This window comes from Girardinichthys multiradiatus, chromosome 20 (genome assembly GCF_021462225.1).
Source record: "Girardinichthys multiradiatus isolate DD_20200921_A chromosome 20, DD_fGirMul_XY1, whole genome shotgun sequence".
NCBI classification, from domain to species: Eukaryota; Metazoa; Chordata; class Actinopteri; order Cyprinodontiformes; family Goodeidae; genus Girardinichthys; species Girardinichthys multiradiatus.
The window spans coordinates 30,042,085-30,058,354 of record NC_061812.1 but is presented as its reverse complement, the minus strand read 5'-3'; the positions used below and the strand labels follow the sequence as shown (position 1 = coordinate 30,058,354).

Genomic DNA, 16,270 nt, shown 5'->3' with positions numbered 1-16,270 from the left:
GCCAAAGAAGCATGACTTCCTAAGTAATTTACACTATTATAATCTCCATGCAATATAAGAATATAACCTGAATTTAAAATAATATTCATTCTTCTTGGTTTTGTTAAAAGTGACATGAAATATCCCATTTAATTCCCAATTCATTTTCAGTCAATTAGGTTTAAATATTGGCCGTAAACACCTCGCCTCATCGTGAAATATGGTACAACAAATCCGAGTGATACATCTCACTTCATCATCCCATCTTCGCCTGCTTTCTCGCGCTTATCTCCGAGCCTGGGCAGCTCATTAACATAAAATGTGTGTCAGTAGGGCAGCGCGAGCTCACATGTCATGCGCACATGCTGTCGAGCTTTAAAGCTGCATTCCAATGTCGAACGAGCCCAATGCGTCGTATCCCACGCGGGGCCGTGGGCCAATGAAACAGTGAAAAAGACTAAAATGAGTGGCGGGTTAGGGAGGGTACGGGGGATGTTTTCACAGAGCGTGACGCTGAGAGAATGAGAGAGAGAGCTTTACTGATTCCTAACAAGCAGGGACTCAAAGAAAGAGAGAGAGGGATGACGAAGAAACTGGTCACATTTCTCAGGCACCTGAAAACGTGCCGCTTATTTTAGGACGCGTGTTGCTTATTGATGAGAAGGGGAGTGTTTAATCTACTTCCACTCTGAGGGTGCGCTAATGGTGACTGTACATGACAGGCAGGTGAATGAGAACACTCCTCACAGTCATATCCTGCCATAGATACAGACGGACCAGAGAGCAGCATCTGATCATCCTTGATCACAACTGATATCTCAACTGATCTCGTTATATATATCTTTACATAATTTTTTACAGAAATATTTGCTGTTTTTTTTTTATCTATATTTCATCGCTGGCTGGGGTTTTCTGCCCATGCTCCGCGCACAGTCTTGTGGGTCTGAGCTCCGGGATAGTACACTGTGTACATATGCTTTTGCAGCTCCTGAGTCTCTCACTTGTGTTAACGAAACTCCAGAGTGACAAGAAGCGAAAAGCAGTCCAGCTTTAAAAGTCCACAATTATTCCACTTGGAAGCGAGAATCGACCAGAGAACATGGAAAATAGTCCCGGTGGTAAGTAGGATTTAAATTCTTGGGAATGTCTTTCTCTTGGAGCCAACCTGACATCTGTTTTGTGAATATTTTAGTATTTTCTTCACTCATATATTTCGTGCAAAGCAGACTGACTACATCTATACGCGTCAATTACTCTTATTTCATATTTTTAAATATCATATTATTTCTGGAAATGTCATCTCCATTTATTCAACGTATGATCTTGTGTTTATTCTTAATTTTCTGATTTTTTATATTAATTGTATGCTTTAACTTGGAAACTAAACAGAGGGTATTTTTTTTTGGCACTTGTGCACTTCACAATTTCTTTGCATGTGAATGACATTCAGCTAAATGCAGCACTGTTGCCAAGCGCTCCAGACAACGCAAGGATTTCAGGGGGAACTCCTGCCAATTTTTCTGCTCGGACTTTCGATTTCTCTCCACGTAAACAAACTCACGTGAAACACGACCCAAAAAGCCCACCCCCTCTGACCGAGAACTCCTTCCACATTTACTGTCATAAAACACCTACAGATATGGTTAGGGTTAGGACTTTTAGGTAGGACTTGATTCCCTACTGCCAGTGGCGACACTAAAGGGGGGCGGGAGGGGGGGGGGGGGATTACCATAAATATATATATATATATATATATATATATATATATATATATATATATATATATATATATATATATATATATATATATATATATATATATATGGTTCTTTAACATTTTTATTTCACCAAAATCAAAACGAATGCTTTTCCAAAAATTTTTATATTTTTTAGTTTTCAAAGATATATTGATTCAATATAAGAAATAAAAAGACAAACTATTAATTAATACTGTATTATGTATTTATTTTTTTATTTATATTAGCATGCACATTCTTTATTAATTAACTTTTTTATTTATTTTATTGTGCTTTCTTTTGATACCAGGAATAATTATTTAAAATCATGAACTTACAGACTACTAGGTTTTTTGATTTTGTTTTTCCAATCGTATCTATTTTCTTTTCTTTTTTCCTAATCGTATCGATAGTGGAAGTTCAAACCTTCAAATATCTATATTAATATTATTTATTTATTCATATTAAAATGCCTTTTCTTTGTATTATCTTAATTCATATGCTCATGTCCATTTTAGTTGTTTATTTATATCATTGTTTTCTTTTAGATACCAGGATATTTATGCTCATAAAATCGTGAACATTAAAAAAGTATGTTCTAATATGTCAAATCAGGTGATTTTTAAGAATAGGTACTTGGAAAAAGACAGCTAGGTTGTTTATATATTTATTTTAATCAGACAACAATGTCTGCTTCCACTATATCAGCATACCTAAATAAAACAAAAAATTGTGTTATGGCTTTTGATTTTGAGATTATTGTTGCCCCCCTTCTGGCTACCCCTTGCAAATCTTTCTGGAAGTGGCCCTGTTCCTAAATGATAGTAGAATGCAGTGCTATATCTAGACTTTCAAAGTCTAAATAGTGATATGCATTTTTTCCAGCCTTTTAAATCTGTTTTTTTTTTATCTCATCTCTCACTTTTTCGCAAACACACATTAGAAGTCAAGACTGTGTGGGAACAGTCAGGGTCACTGGGTCAAAACATTTAGTCTGGAGCAAAAATGCAGTGACAGCTGATGATGAATGAGCAGATCATGCCTGCCAGTCGATATCAGACGGTTTACTGGGATAAACTGGGGATACTGTTACAGCCGTTAAATGCGACATTAGCGTGCATTAGAAGTGGGGAGATATCGATTCAGCTGTAGTGTCGTCTGACAGCTGCTCAGAATTGAATCAGACTGCTTGTAATGTCTGAGCGCTAAGATACTAGAACATATAAATACAATATATCAAGCTAATGACTCATAGTAATCTCCACGCAAATATCACAGAGTCCTTGAACCGTCGTGAAGCTACGAATCACACGCCTGACTGTTAAATCGCAGCCTCACCGCGTCACCGAGCTGACTGCACGTGGACCCAGCCTCGGCATACACGTGCCGCACATGGCCCCCCTTCCCCCCCCCTCCCAACACGTCCGCCTCCTCCTCCTTTTCCAATACCGCGCGCGCACATGCTGCTCGCGCTCAGGGAATTCCTGTGTTCGTTGATAGGTTGGTCAGTGGGTCAGAGGGGTACTGCAGCCTTCCCAGTCACCAGTGTTACTGGGTGCTACCAGCTGAAACCAGAGAAGTAAAAAAGAGTTTGGTTTTAGTCTGACACACGGAGTGACAAGTGTGAAAGGACACATTAACCCAGATTTAGTTGGGAAAAGTGTTTGCCCCCTACAGATTTATTTTTATATTTTTCATTTTTATGACAGTTACATGTTTCAGATCATCAGTTTTTCTTTTTAGCCTATAAAGACAGCTGGAGTAAAAAAAAAAATACAGTTTTCAAGGGATTTTGTTTATTAAGGTTGAAAAGCTATTAAAATAAGCCTGGCCCTATGTGAAAAAATAATTGCCCTCTTAACCTAAAAACTGTTTGTGCCACTCTTTGCAGCTACAGCTTCCATTAAGCATTGGTAATAATTGGAAATTAGTCTTTAACAGTGCCACTGAGGATTTTTGGCCCACTATTTGTTTTATTTCCACCAGCTTTCAGATCATGCTGCAACAATTCAATCAGATTGTAAGTCCAAGACTTTGACTTGGCCACTCCAAAGCTTTCACCATTTTAGTGAGTCAGAGGTGATGTTGCTGGTGAGCAGTGGATCATTGTCCTGCTCCATAACCCAAGTACACTTGAAGAATTGGATTTCTTTAGCCGACTTCATGCTGTCAGACAGCTTTTTTTAACGAAAATTTTGGGTTAATCACAGTTATTTCATGATTTAACATTCAGGTTTCAGGTGATTCAAATTTGACTATACTAAGCAACCCTAATTGTCTAAAAAAACAGTGAAATGGCTCTTTACTAAAGTACCAAATCAGAAGTTGCACATCAGATATCTGTTGCTACTTGGGCTATAATCTACAGTCATATTTTCTTACAGGGTTTACATTATGTACTGCACATCAAACAAGCAATGGGTGCAACTGAGAGATAACCTTTCCAAAACACCGTTAAGTGTTCACACTACGCCCAGGACTGTATCACCCTGGGCAGTGAGCCATATTTCCCGTATCACAAACTGCCACTGGCTATGTAATTTTAATTCAACTCGGGTCACTGTATTTTATAAAAGACCATTTCACAGCAAATGTCCAATATCACTGATTTGTTAATGACAAACAGGTCCAATTATATACAGTTATTTCTGATACAATACAATTACGTAGTCAAATTCAAGTCAGACTAAAGCCAAATTGAGTCCAAATTATAATCCAATATTGCATCTGTCACCCAAGTTTTCCAAGCACAACCATAATGGCAGAAATTAGAAAACAGCAGTGCTATATGGTTTTCTCCTAAAACAGTAGAAAACAAGATTTCTTATTCATTGGTTCTGTATGTTTGGTTAAAGGATTCAGGTTAATTAGGAATTTCATTGTTACGCAGAAGGTAACATTTTCAGGTGAGGAAGTGCACGGTGGCACAGTTGGCAGCACTTGCAACAAGAAGGTCTGTGGTTCGACTCCCCGCTGGGGGAGTTTGCATGTTCTCCCCCGTGCATGCGTGGGTTCTCTCTGGGTACTCCAGCTTCCTCCCACAGTCCAAAATGCAATGGACTGGCGACCTGTCCAGGGTGTAGCCCACCTCTCGCCCGTAGACTGCTGGAGATAGACACCAGCTCCCCTGCGACCCACTAGGGAAGAAGCAGGAATAGCAAAGGGTTGGTGAATAGCAAAGTGAGGAACTTTTGTTGAAGTTTGGCTTTATGTGGTTGTTTTTTTCCACAAAAGAATACTTATTTTATTCTTTCAAATACATCTTTTCTGACAGTCATGGAGGTTTAATGGTGTAGAACAATTGAATGTTAAAGATTGGCTAAAGATTCCTCTCACCTTATGCACATGAATATAAAGTTGTCAAATGGGAACGTGAATATATTATAAGTTAGTCAACTGTTTATGTATTTAACCTTTATTAATACAGTGAGAAACAGCGTTTTCTTGTCACACTGGATTTATCAATGAGTGCTGCAATAAATGATCCCTGCTCTGAGTAGTGGCCGTCGGTGCTTTTTTTTTACAGCTTTGCTGGTTGATGATTAGACTGAATAACTACAGCAAATGTGGGTGGTGCACTGGTTGGCTGACTAAACTGTGAGTTCAGTTCTGTTTCAGCAGAAAAGGGATGAGGAGTATGACTGTGATCTGAAAGTTGTGTTCTTTTACCCGAACTCAAAATAACGCTTTGCCCTAAAAGAACTACAGCCTCTGGGAACATCTTGACTACTGAAAAGCATGACTCACCCCCTCATGAAAGTGTAAACTGGTGTCAAATAAGCAGAAACATGACACCAGGTTTAGTGCTTCACAAATGAATGTGTAGCTAATTCACTTTAAAGCTTTAAAGTTTGCAAACCTTTAAATTATAGGGCATTTTTTTTATTTTTAAAGGAAGATATTCTAAATTTTATTGAGATGCTGAGAAAAAAACACAAACTAATGATGTCCACTGAGCTAATCGCCCTGGATCGCCCTTTCTCACGTGACATGGGGCCAGCCGCGTCACGTGGAGGAAAGCTTGGCAAACATGCAAAAAGGGCTGGCTAGGGAAGTTTGACATGTGGGCGGATGTTTGTACAGTTCTTCTCTCACACATGGGGGTGGGTCCCCATTGAGGGAGAAGTTATGAAGGTGGAGCATAGAAGGATATTGTTTATGCTGTGTTTCCTAAAAACAGGTCACATGTTGTTACCTGTGCCTACATACAAAAGACATTACATTCCCACAGTTTATGCTGTTGTTCATGTCACACCATATTCAAGGAAGTATTCAGAATGTGGAATGTTTTTTTTACTCCGAGTGGGAGGGAATGTGAATGTAAAATGTGGGTGTGGCGCTCATATGGAAACAGGGCATGAACCTGCCTGTGTCCATATGACTTTATTATCTCCTCACACAAACAAAAACAAGGAGGTGTGCAGGCAACATCTGTGTCTGATCCCAAAGCTGCCACCACACACGAGGCGGCAAGCCCAATGTACCTCACGTGGGAACTACAGAGGCCCTTAGAGCTAAACAGAAATGTTGCACGTGATCCCTCAGGGGAAGAAAGCACAAAAGGCAAGAAATCCTTTTCTCGGATAATTCAAGGTCCGAGGAGGAAACATGCAGAGAATTACAGTGCAGACCCGGGTGATGTCTCTTCAAATAACTTACACCAGACATCTTTTTTTTTGTAATCCGGGCTGCAATAACCTGTTTAGTATCACAGTGCAGATTCCTGTTGTAAGTTATGCTAAAAACCTGTATAACAGGTTACAACGTACCAGTTATGGAAACCTTATGAATGAGAATCCATCTTGTGAAAAGTTTTTCTTTACATATCTAGAAATCTGTCATTATAATTCAGCTGAGAACAGAAATACTCACAAATATTCTCATAAATAACTTTGTTAAAGAAATATTCGTAACTAAAGTGATACGTTTGTCTTTGAAGTTATGGTGAGTCCTTATATCTATCTGTCACTGTAACACAGCTGTAAAAGAGAATTAAAACAGAATTACTTACGAAAATATCCTTTATATGCCTGCCTGTATTTTTTACTTTTTTGATGTTAAAATGATTCAGTATGTGCATCGTAAAGAAAAGTAGGTTCATGTAGATGCGGAAAAACATGCCTGATCCTCGGTTTTCCTTGTGGCTATGTAATAATCATAACCACAAAGCATCATATTTAATCTATCCATCAAGTTATATTTTCTTGGTGATGTAGGGAAAGTCTATATTTTTAGACCCCGGTCCATGTAAGCCAATGAAATGGTGCAAAAATAAAAATAGAACCAAATGTATATTTATTTCATTTTCCATTAGTTTTATTCATTTCACAATGATGTAGGTTTATTTAGGTGCAGGAAAGCATGCATGATAACTCTGCAGTTTGTCATGCCTGTGCCCTTGCTTGCTTTCCTCCCTCGCTCTCTGTAATCACAGCATTATAAGCCTCTTCTATTCCAAACGTGATCTGCCCTGGCGCTTGTCATGCTGCTGCTGTTGTCTACACGGGACTGCGCAAAGAGCCTTGTGAGTCAGGCGGGAACTGTGTCAAGAGTCCATGTGAGCTCCTGGTCAGGTGGCTGGCGGATAGATGGGTTTGCATGCCCAGAGCCAAAGAGAGGAGGGAGGGAGAAAGGGAGGAGGAGGACAGAAAGGATGGGAGGGTGCAGGAGAAAAAAAAACAGGGGGGGCAGAGAAGATTCATCTCTGAAAGGAAGCTGGCAGGGAGCGGGCTACACGTGAGGGGCCGTCTTTCATCCTGCGGGGGAAGAACGCTGCCTGCAAAACAAAGCAAGCGTGAGGGCGGGGCTGTGGGAGGGAGTGTGTGTGTGTGTGTGGAGGGCGGTGTAATAGGGCATTTCCGATCCAATGTGACATCCCCAAACAAAGGCTCTGTTTATGAGCATCTATGGCTCCAGTCAGTAACGTGTTGTGACTTTCTGTCATTCTGTGATATGACACTATATAAATATTTAGTCCACAAGCCTCTCTGCATGTATGGGATCTGAAGGCTACCTTATCAACAGTAAAATAACATGAAGCTCTCTGCTGAAGGTGTGAGTCAGCTACCAGATAAAGGTTGTTAGCATCATTGCATTTATTTAATGAGAACACTCTTTAAAGAATTTGGTTTGAGAAGTTCTCTTAGTTGACACATTGACCTTTCTGCTGCTACAACAATGTTGTTTTTCTGGTTCGACACCTTGAGACTCCTAAACCCAAATAGCCAGGTCAGACTAGTTGTTGCAGTGGCTGTGACAGTTTTTTCATTGGATCAAATTTCAAGCCGTCCCAACATGGTGACGGTCTTGTTTGTGCACCCTGAAGGTCTGCCAAGTAAGCTCTGCGCGTCAAAGGAGAGTGTTGCACCCTCACCTACATGGCACATGTGAGCCGTGACCCAGATAACGATCGGGAAGGGGGTTTAATCTAAGTTTTTAACACTCTCTATGCTCTCCACCTCCAGGTGGTGTCATCCTGTACGCCGGCTCATCTGGCAGCTCCAGTCCAAGTCCCGGAAGCCCATCAAGCGGATACCAGACGCAGTCGCCATCCTCCCACTCCCAACCCTCGTCCCCAGAGGCCGTCTCCTTCCAGGAGATCGGGGTGCTAAAGCAAAGAGGGGGCCATGGAGGAGGAAGCATTTCCCCCAAAATGGTCTTCCAGTTCCCAGAAGTGAACAGTGCTCCTGTTGCTCATATTACCGCAGCGTCATCAGCAACCTACAGCCACCCCACAGCTGCCAAAAGGTCCTGCAGTTTCACTGGGACATTCACCAGTAGGTTCTCATGTTTCCCCTTCTTCCTGTTCTCATCATTGTCTGCAGTTTGTTACTTTATGTCTTTCCTCTGTCTGACGTTGAATGTGTGCTGTTTTTATCTTACAGAGACTGGGGGTATGGTGCTTTTATGTAAGGTGTGTGGAGACATCGCATCCGGCTTCCACTATGGTGTCCACGCCTGTGAGGGCTGCAAGGTGCGACCTGAAAGATGACAATGTTATCTCACTCCCTTTTGAGTTAAAAGAATACAAAAGGTTTTCTTTCAAAGCATTTATTCTTGCTCATTTGGTATTCTGTCTCCAGGGTTTCTTCAGAAGAAGCATTCAGCAGAACATCCACTACAAGATGTGCGTGAAGAACGAGAACTGTCACATCATGCGCATGAACCGTAACCGGTGCCAACATTGTCGCTTCAAGAAGTGTCTCTCTGTGGGCATGTCTAGAGATGGTGAGGGACTGTTCATATTTAATGTGCCTTGAACATCTTTTCATAACCCTTGGTCTTTTTTTTAATATATTTTGTCACACTACAACCCTAAACTTCAATGTATCTTTCTTGGTATTTTTACACTAAGATAAAATTACATACGTGAACTAATTCATATTTACTAATTAGCGGACATCTGGAGCCAATTATTTGCACTGGATTTTATTTAGGGATATCATAGTAAAGGGGGCTGAATACATAATCATGCACACCTTGCAGATTTTTGTTTGTAGAGGATTTTATGTATCATGATTGTTTTCCTTCCACTTCATACAAATATTGATCTTCTAAGTTTTAAAGAAAACAAACTACAGTTGTGTTTTAAAAATAATCTCTCTTCCACATCTTTCCCTTGTCCTCCTTTTGTCCTATCCCTCCTCTCTTCACTCCTGCCTGATTTATGGCGAGAGGAGCTTTAGAGTCCCTGTCGTCTTAAGTTTTGCTCAAGCAGCAAAAAAAAAAAAGTTTACTTTTAACAACTGGGACACAAAGCAGTTGATTATGGTCAGCATGATTTACAGCCTTTGTAGGCGATCATGTGTGACATATTGTTATCCTGTCTTGTTAATCATTAAACCATCCAAATCTTACCTATAGAATAATTTATAACTCCTTTGAATCTGTCGTTCTGCATTTTGCTTTCACTGCAACAGCTCAGTCTCTCAGGGAATAACTAAACTAGGTGATAATAAATCATGTTTTCTTTCTAGAGCAAACATTTTTAGTTGACCCAAAAAAAAGCCAAAGCAAGAAAATCTGCTAATTTATCAAACTGAAACGTGGCCAGGCTGTATGTTGGTTTTTTTTTTATATTCCCACTTTACAAAAGAAAATCTGCTGTTTAGTGAAATTTCTAACCAGTTTTAGACCACCTCTGACGTTTTGTCATTTGACCCCCTTATATCTGCCCCCTTGTCAACATCTCCAACCCTCCAGTTCACGTTGTCACTTCACTAATGACACCAGGTTCAATGCTTTTGACCCAGTGACCTACTTCCACAGAGAAGCTCATCTGAAAGGCAAAAACAGGGAGAAAACGTGCAGAGGGGGTGAGGATGGAGACTATAAATAGGAGAGCCAGTGAAGGTGCACAACAGAGAGAGGGGGAAGGGAGCGTTGCAAAAAGCAAAAAGGAGAATGAGGCAGGCAGAGATGAAGGTTTTAGGATCCGATCTGTGGTGTGACAGCTGAGATGGAGTAAAGATTTGTCGATTAGTAACATGCACAGATAAGTGCTCGAGTTTCAGACTTAAGATGTATTTTAATACAAGGGTTGTTTGATAGCATCAGGATGTGAACATTCCCTGCTTTAACCCGCTAACACAAAATATATCCGTTTTGTACGAGTATTTCTGAGACCTCCTTAACAGAGTTCCTACTTTTACTTTCACACATTTTCTTGTATCGATTGTGATACGAAGGGAAAAAAACAGGACATGTTTCAAATAAGGTTAATGCCTTGGCATCATGAAAAAGAGCAAAATGCATGTTTATGAGCACTAAAATAAACCTACCTGTCTGGATAAGATGCAGACCGAATAATTGTAAAATAAATGAATAATACAGAAGGTTTTTCTTTTACCACTTGATTACAGCATCAGATATCTAAATATGTAAAGATTTGCCATATTTAACACTGAAATACCAAATGTATCATTTTTGATACTGATATTTCTGAAGTCTCTATTACTTTAACAATTAGCCCTTTCTTAAAAAAACACGCTGTATGGAATAAATATGTTTGTAAAAATATTTTGCACATTGTATATAAAAATGCAAAATGCATTTTAAGTAGGTCATCTGTTTTTATACACAAAATCTGTCTTTTTGATAATTATAATTACACGGCTGCAAAAGCCTAATGTATCAGTGGTGATACAAAATAACGAGAGCAAACCAGGCGATGTTTGAGAAGGTTGATAGTCACATTTAATGGTGTTATGAAAGAGAGCATCATTCTTGTTGATGTTCACTGGCATGATCATATTTATTTGGATTACCTGCGTAGTGAATCATTATGGATAATGTATTAAATATGATTTGAAAAACAACTTGATAAAAACACTCGATGTTAGAAAATAATTTATTTGGTTTTATCAAAAGCATCCAATAAGCATTTCCATTTCTAAAAATTAGAATTGTCTGATAGTTATTTCTTATACCAGGCTTTAAAAGGGGTAAATGGATCTGTTAATAAGGCATCCGCTGACTTACCACTGCCTGTGTCAGTTTATGCTAACAGAAGATGCTTTCTCTTGTTTGCTTTTTCTCCTTAGCGGTGCGTTTTGGGCGTATTCCCAAGCGGGAGAAACAGAGACTAATGGATGAGATGCAGAGCTATATGAACAGTCTCAATGGACCAGCTTCCGGGCAGATGGAGGTACCGCCTCCAGCCGATGGCCCCTGCAGTCCGCTCAACCAGATGAACATTGGACCCAGTTCTGTATCACAGTCTTACCCCAGCGAGCAGAAGCCGGTCAAGATGGCAGCAGGCAGCGGCAGCCTGGGGACTCCATCTTTCCAGAGCGGCGCAGTGCAGGATGTTGGCATGTCAGCCCAGAATCTGAACCAGGTTCAGGTGGAGCAGCTAAATGTTGCAACAAGCTACCATCTCACTGCAAACTTCCATGCTGCACCCTGCAGTAATGCAAGCTCCACAAACGCAAATGTCAGCAATGCCAACTACTCCTTCTCCAATCAGAACCAATGTCCAGTTAGTGGCAGCATATCCTCTCAGACCTTCAGTCATGGTGTCATGCCAGACAGAGATAACCAGAACCCAACATCCTGTCCCTGGAAGCTGAATGGAGGTGCCAAAGTGCTTGTGAGTCTTTTTTCGTCCAAATAAAATAAATAAAAATCCATTCTGTGTCACTATAATACCATTATTGATGCTAATCTTTATCTTCTTTCTGATTCTGTAGGCGTGCCCTCTCAATTCGTGTCCCGTGGCTCCAGCAAGTCGCTCCAGTCAGGAAGTGTGGGAGTCGTTCTCCCAGTGCTTCACCCCTGCAGTTAAAGAAGTGGTGGAGTTTGCAAAGAGCATTCCAGGATTCCAAACTCTGAGCCAGCACGATCAGGTCATGCTGCTCAAATCTGGCACTTTCCAGGTTCGTCCATCTAAACAGTCCCCTGAGCCTGCCCCCCGTTTCCTTTCAGTGTATTCCGTTGCTGACTGGGTCTTGTTCTGCCCACAGGTTCTCATGGTAAGGTTCTGCTCATTGTTTGAACCCATAGAGAGAACGGTCACCTTCCTTAACGGACAAACATACTCACTGACATCACTGAGGGCTCTGGGTATGGGCTCCCTGTTGGATGCCATGTTTGACTTCAGTGAGAAACTGGGATCTCTGGGTCTGGAACAAGATGAGATGGCTCTTTTTATGGCCGTTGTTCTGGTGTCTGCTGGTAAGTCGGAGAAGCTTGCATGACCACATGCAGTTAATGTTTTAATCTGGATCATTAAAATAAATTAACTTTTTAAGGTCATTTAAATATTATAAGATCTTCAATAAACTAACACCTTGCTCTTGTTGACAACGTTTTCGTGCTGAGCAGTCTGCTGAGGTGCTAGGCTAATAGCGTGTTTACTCTCTGTTTTAAAATAACTCTTTGATAATTTAGCTCATAACATTTTTCATGGCTGATAATCTTTTGACAAACCTCACTTTAAAAGGTTGTTTTTGTGCTTTAGAAACATATTGCTCTGCTTTGAACATCTTACATTTTAATGAGCATGGTTTCAGCTGCTTTCTGCACAGATCTCACTACTCTGAAGGTTAATACAGACAGAAAGGAAGCTGCAGCAGACAATACAATTTATCATTCACTTTGTCATTGTAAAGGAAAACACACTATTGTTGTTGTTATTTGACAACATTTTTCCAAACTATGCACAAAAACATTTTTATTTAGTTGACCACACAGCTCAGTGGGGGTGCAGCCAACATAAACTTCCACAGACAGTACAACAAAAACAGGTATCAGGAATGGGGCTTGATGATCAGCACCTCAACAGATATTTGAGATCCAATTGGGATTTCCCTAACAAAAACACATTTCCACAGGCTTAATGTTTCTTCCTTCTCCCTTTTTTAGACCGCTCCGGCATTGTAGAGGTGGGAGCAGTGGAGCAGTTGCAGGAGAACCTCATAAAAGCTCTGCGTTCCCTCATCACCAGTCGCCGGCCGGATGACAGCACGCTCTTCCCAAAGCTGCTGCTGCGCCTGCCGGACCTGTGCACACTGAACAATCATCACTCTGAGAAGCTATTAGCTTTTCGCATAGACCCTTAAGTGAACATTTTATCACAGAGTCATGAGGTATCCACCTTTGGGGTCCTCTTTGCTCTCCACGTGAGCCTGGGTTGCTAGATTGAGCACCATGGCCTCTGCATGACAGACAGTTGTTTCAGGAGCCGTGCCAAGTTTATCTCTATCAGGGTGAGGACTGGAAAAACACCAGAGGAGAACATCAGCACAACAAGAGGTGAAGGATCCTTAACTTTAGAGCTTCCAGCTGGATTGCCAAGAGGAAACGGACTGTATTCTTCCATGAGTTTCCTCAAGCCGGTGTCAAAGCATCACCTTTCCCTCACCCAGCCTTTGGAGTTTATCAGAGACAAACTTTTTGTACTGAAGACCAAAAGAAAAAAAAAAGGACAGAGCTTGTTCTTTCTCATCAGTCTATGTTCTCCTGTCCCAGCTAATGAATCTATCAAGAAGAAAGAACACACTGTTGATATAAAAAGAAACATTTGCCAACACAGATTTGGTATTCTGCTCTTCCCATGTACAAAAAAATAAATCTAAATATAAAGTTTGTCATAGCAAAGACCATTTCTAACATCCAATTAGGAGGGCTGTTTGTGCTTGCCCTGTCAAAATCAAATAAGCTATTTTCACATGTTATCATGTGGGGAATCTTCACTGAAATCATCCATTTGTGATTGAGATATGTTTGATATTTTTTAAGGAATGAGTTGTATTTATACACGCTATAAATATTGGTCATTTTAGACCATGTTTGAATAGATATATGTATATGTTAAGGTATCCTGTTGTAAATTTTGTACAGAGCTGGTTGTAGTTGCTTCCTTGATAGATGCAGATAAATATAAATGTAAAATTGAGTTATTAAAAGCTGCCAGATTGCTCTATAGAGAATTTTCACCATGTTCTTTGAGGATATGGTTTTTACTTGGACATATACACCTGAAATAAATGTATTGTCACTGACATCATCAGCTTATGTATATTTTGTAAATGTCTATAGTCCCAACATAGAGAACCACTATTAAAAAAATATTATATAGCAATTTTTTCTTTGTGCTCGTCTTCTTTTTCCTCTTATACGGAGACATGCCCATAGACCTGTAGCCTAGCAACTGAGCCAATCAGCCAATCATGCTTCAGATCTGACAGTCATTAGGTTTTCCTTTTTTTTTCCTCCAAAAAGGAAACATCACTCTATCTTTAAGCGCACTAGTGAGAGAAAGTCAATTCAAAGACGTCACATTTCTGTAAATGCAAGTCCGGATGTGATGTGCAAAGGGAGCAAAGGGCCGTTTCGTAGAGAGAAGGTGAAAGGTGGAAAGGAGCAAAACAAAGAGACAGTTTAATGGTAAATGCTAACATGACACTGAAATGACAGGCAGTGTAGGTTAATTAGGGAGTCAGATGTCAACATGGCGCTCATGATGTGTGACTGGCTGTGAAACAGCAAAAAGAGTAGCTTGCAGCACTTCAGAACAGAACGTCCTCTTACTGTGAATGTTTGGAGACAGCTACCATAAACAGCAACTCTGCCCTCCATAAGCCCTATTAATGAGTCACTGACATTACCCTTTTTTAAACGCCTGGATAGGAAAGTATAGGATAGTAGACCATCAGAGAAATGCATGCTGTATCTTTAGGGGAATTGTATCTGACTGCAGCAAACCTTTGCATTCAATTAATCTAAACATCAAAACCAATCAATGACTTCTTGTATAAACATGGACTGGACCTCGACAAACAAAATCAGGTGCTGTAAATACTGTGCTCATGAACAAATGATGAACATTCATTGATGTCATAAAAGAGCGACAAAAGCTCTTACAATGAATATTTATTTTAAATCAACATCCCTGCATCTGAACACATTACTGGTGATGTTTAACAGTGATAAGCTGATCCCTGAAGGTACTTTGTCACCGGAAGATACATAGAAGGCGTTTAGGTCCCCATCTGCCACCTGCTGGACAGAATAGGAAAAGAAGGGACACGTTTCAGCTTCACCAACAGTCATTTTATTTATAGTGCAATGGGAGCACATAACAGCAACAGCAATAATAATAATAGGAGTATTTTATTTTCTGGTAGACAGCACATGTTGCTTTGTGTGTGATTTTGATATTTGAGTAAAATTTTACTCAACTTAAAATCAGTCATGTTAGACATATTTAAGTCCGAGTGGAAGTGCCTGACTTTACAATACGGAATTGATTAGCATAATTGTTCCCCATAATAAAATTGTAAAGTTTTCATTATATTTATTTCATTTAAATTTAATTCAGTTTAATTCTTGATAATTCAATGTGTTTGTTTTTTAAAATTTAAATTAATTCAGTTCATTTCAATTCAAATAACTTTATTTGTCTCCAGCTGTCAGTTTAAAAAAGATTTATAAGAATAGTTTAAATACGCAAAAAAGATATAAAGACAAAGTATGCCATGTTTTTCATATGAAGCAAACTACAATGATAAAGAAAACCCAACTACTGTTAGGTTGCTCGCTTGTTTCAGCCTCCAAATTTAATTATTCTCTGCTGCCATCTAGTGGTCATTAGTGGTAACTGCATTATAAAAAACACAAACAAAAATGGACAAAATATGGAAGCAAATCGTTACCATATTTCAAATGAAAAAGCATTTTCAGAAATGCTTTTTCATTTTAAGAATGTGGCTGCATTGTTTGACTCATAAATGAAATTAGTTATCAATAATCCTATTTGCATTTTAATTTTCTTCTTCAAGACTGCTCATTCTTTCACTTAATTAAAATGAAAAAGAAAAAGACATTTGAGATTTATTTTTCAAAATGTACTCCAGCAAATAGATACCAAAATTCAATTTGAAATGTAAAATTTGAAAATGAAAAAGCATTTTCAGAAATGCTTTTTCATTTCAAGAATGTGGCTGCATTATTTGACCCATAAATAAAATTAGTAATCAATCATCCTATTTACATTTGCATTTTCTTCTTCACAACTGCACATTTTATGCCATAATCAAAAAGAAAACAAAGCA

General features: G+C 39.5%; 1 protein-coding gene across 1 annotated transcript; it reads left to right on the top strand.

The window, feature by feature from the left end:
• Positions 1 to 500: 500 nt before the first annotated feature.
• On the top strand, positions 501 to 14,298 carry LOC124857243 (nuclear receptor subfamily 1 group D member 1-like). Its single transcript, XM_047348430.1, has 8 exons — positions 501 to 1,097; positions 8,180 to 8,491; positions 8,600 to 8,688; positions 8,798 to 8,942; positions 11,258 to 11,805; positions 11,906 to 12,091; positions 12,179 to 12,389; positions 13,080 to 14,298. Exons 1-8 carry the CDS (start codon positions 1,079 to 1,081, stop codon positions 13,274 to 13,276), a joined length of 1,707 nt encoding a protein of 568 aa, XP_047204386.1. The 5' UTR covers positions 501 to 1,078; the 3' UTR covers positions 13,277 to 14,298.
• Positions 14,299 to 16,270: the final 1,972 nt, after the last annotated feature.

Coding starts and splice junctions, on each gene's coding strand:
- LOC124857243 (XM_047348430.1), top strand. Junction 8,943..11,257: donor TGTGGGCATGTCTAGAGATG/GTGAGGGACTGT, acceptor TTTTCTCCTTAG/CGGTGCGTTTTGGGCGTATT. Junction 11,806..11,905: donor ATGGAGGTGCCAAAGTGCTT/GTGAGTCTTTTT, acceptor CTGATTCTGTAG/GCGTGCCCTCTCAATTCGTG.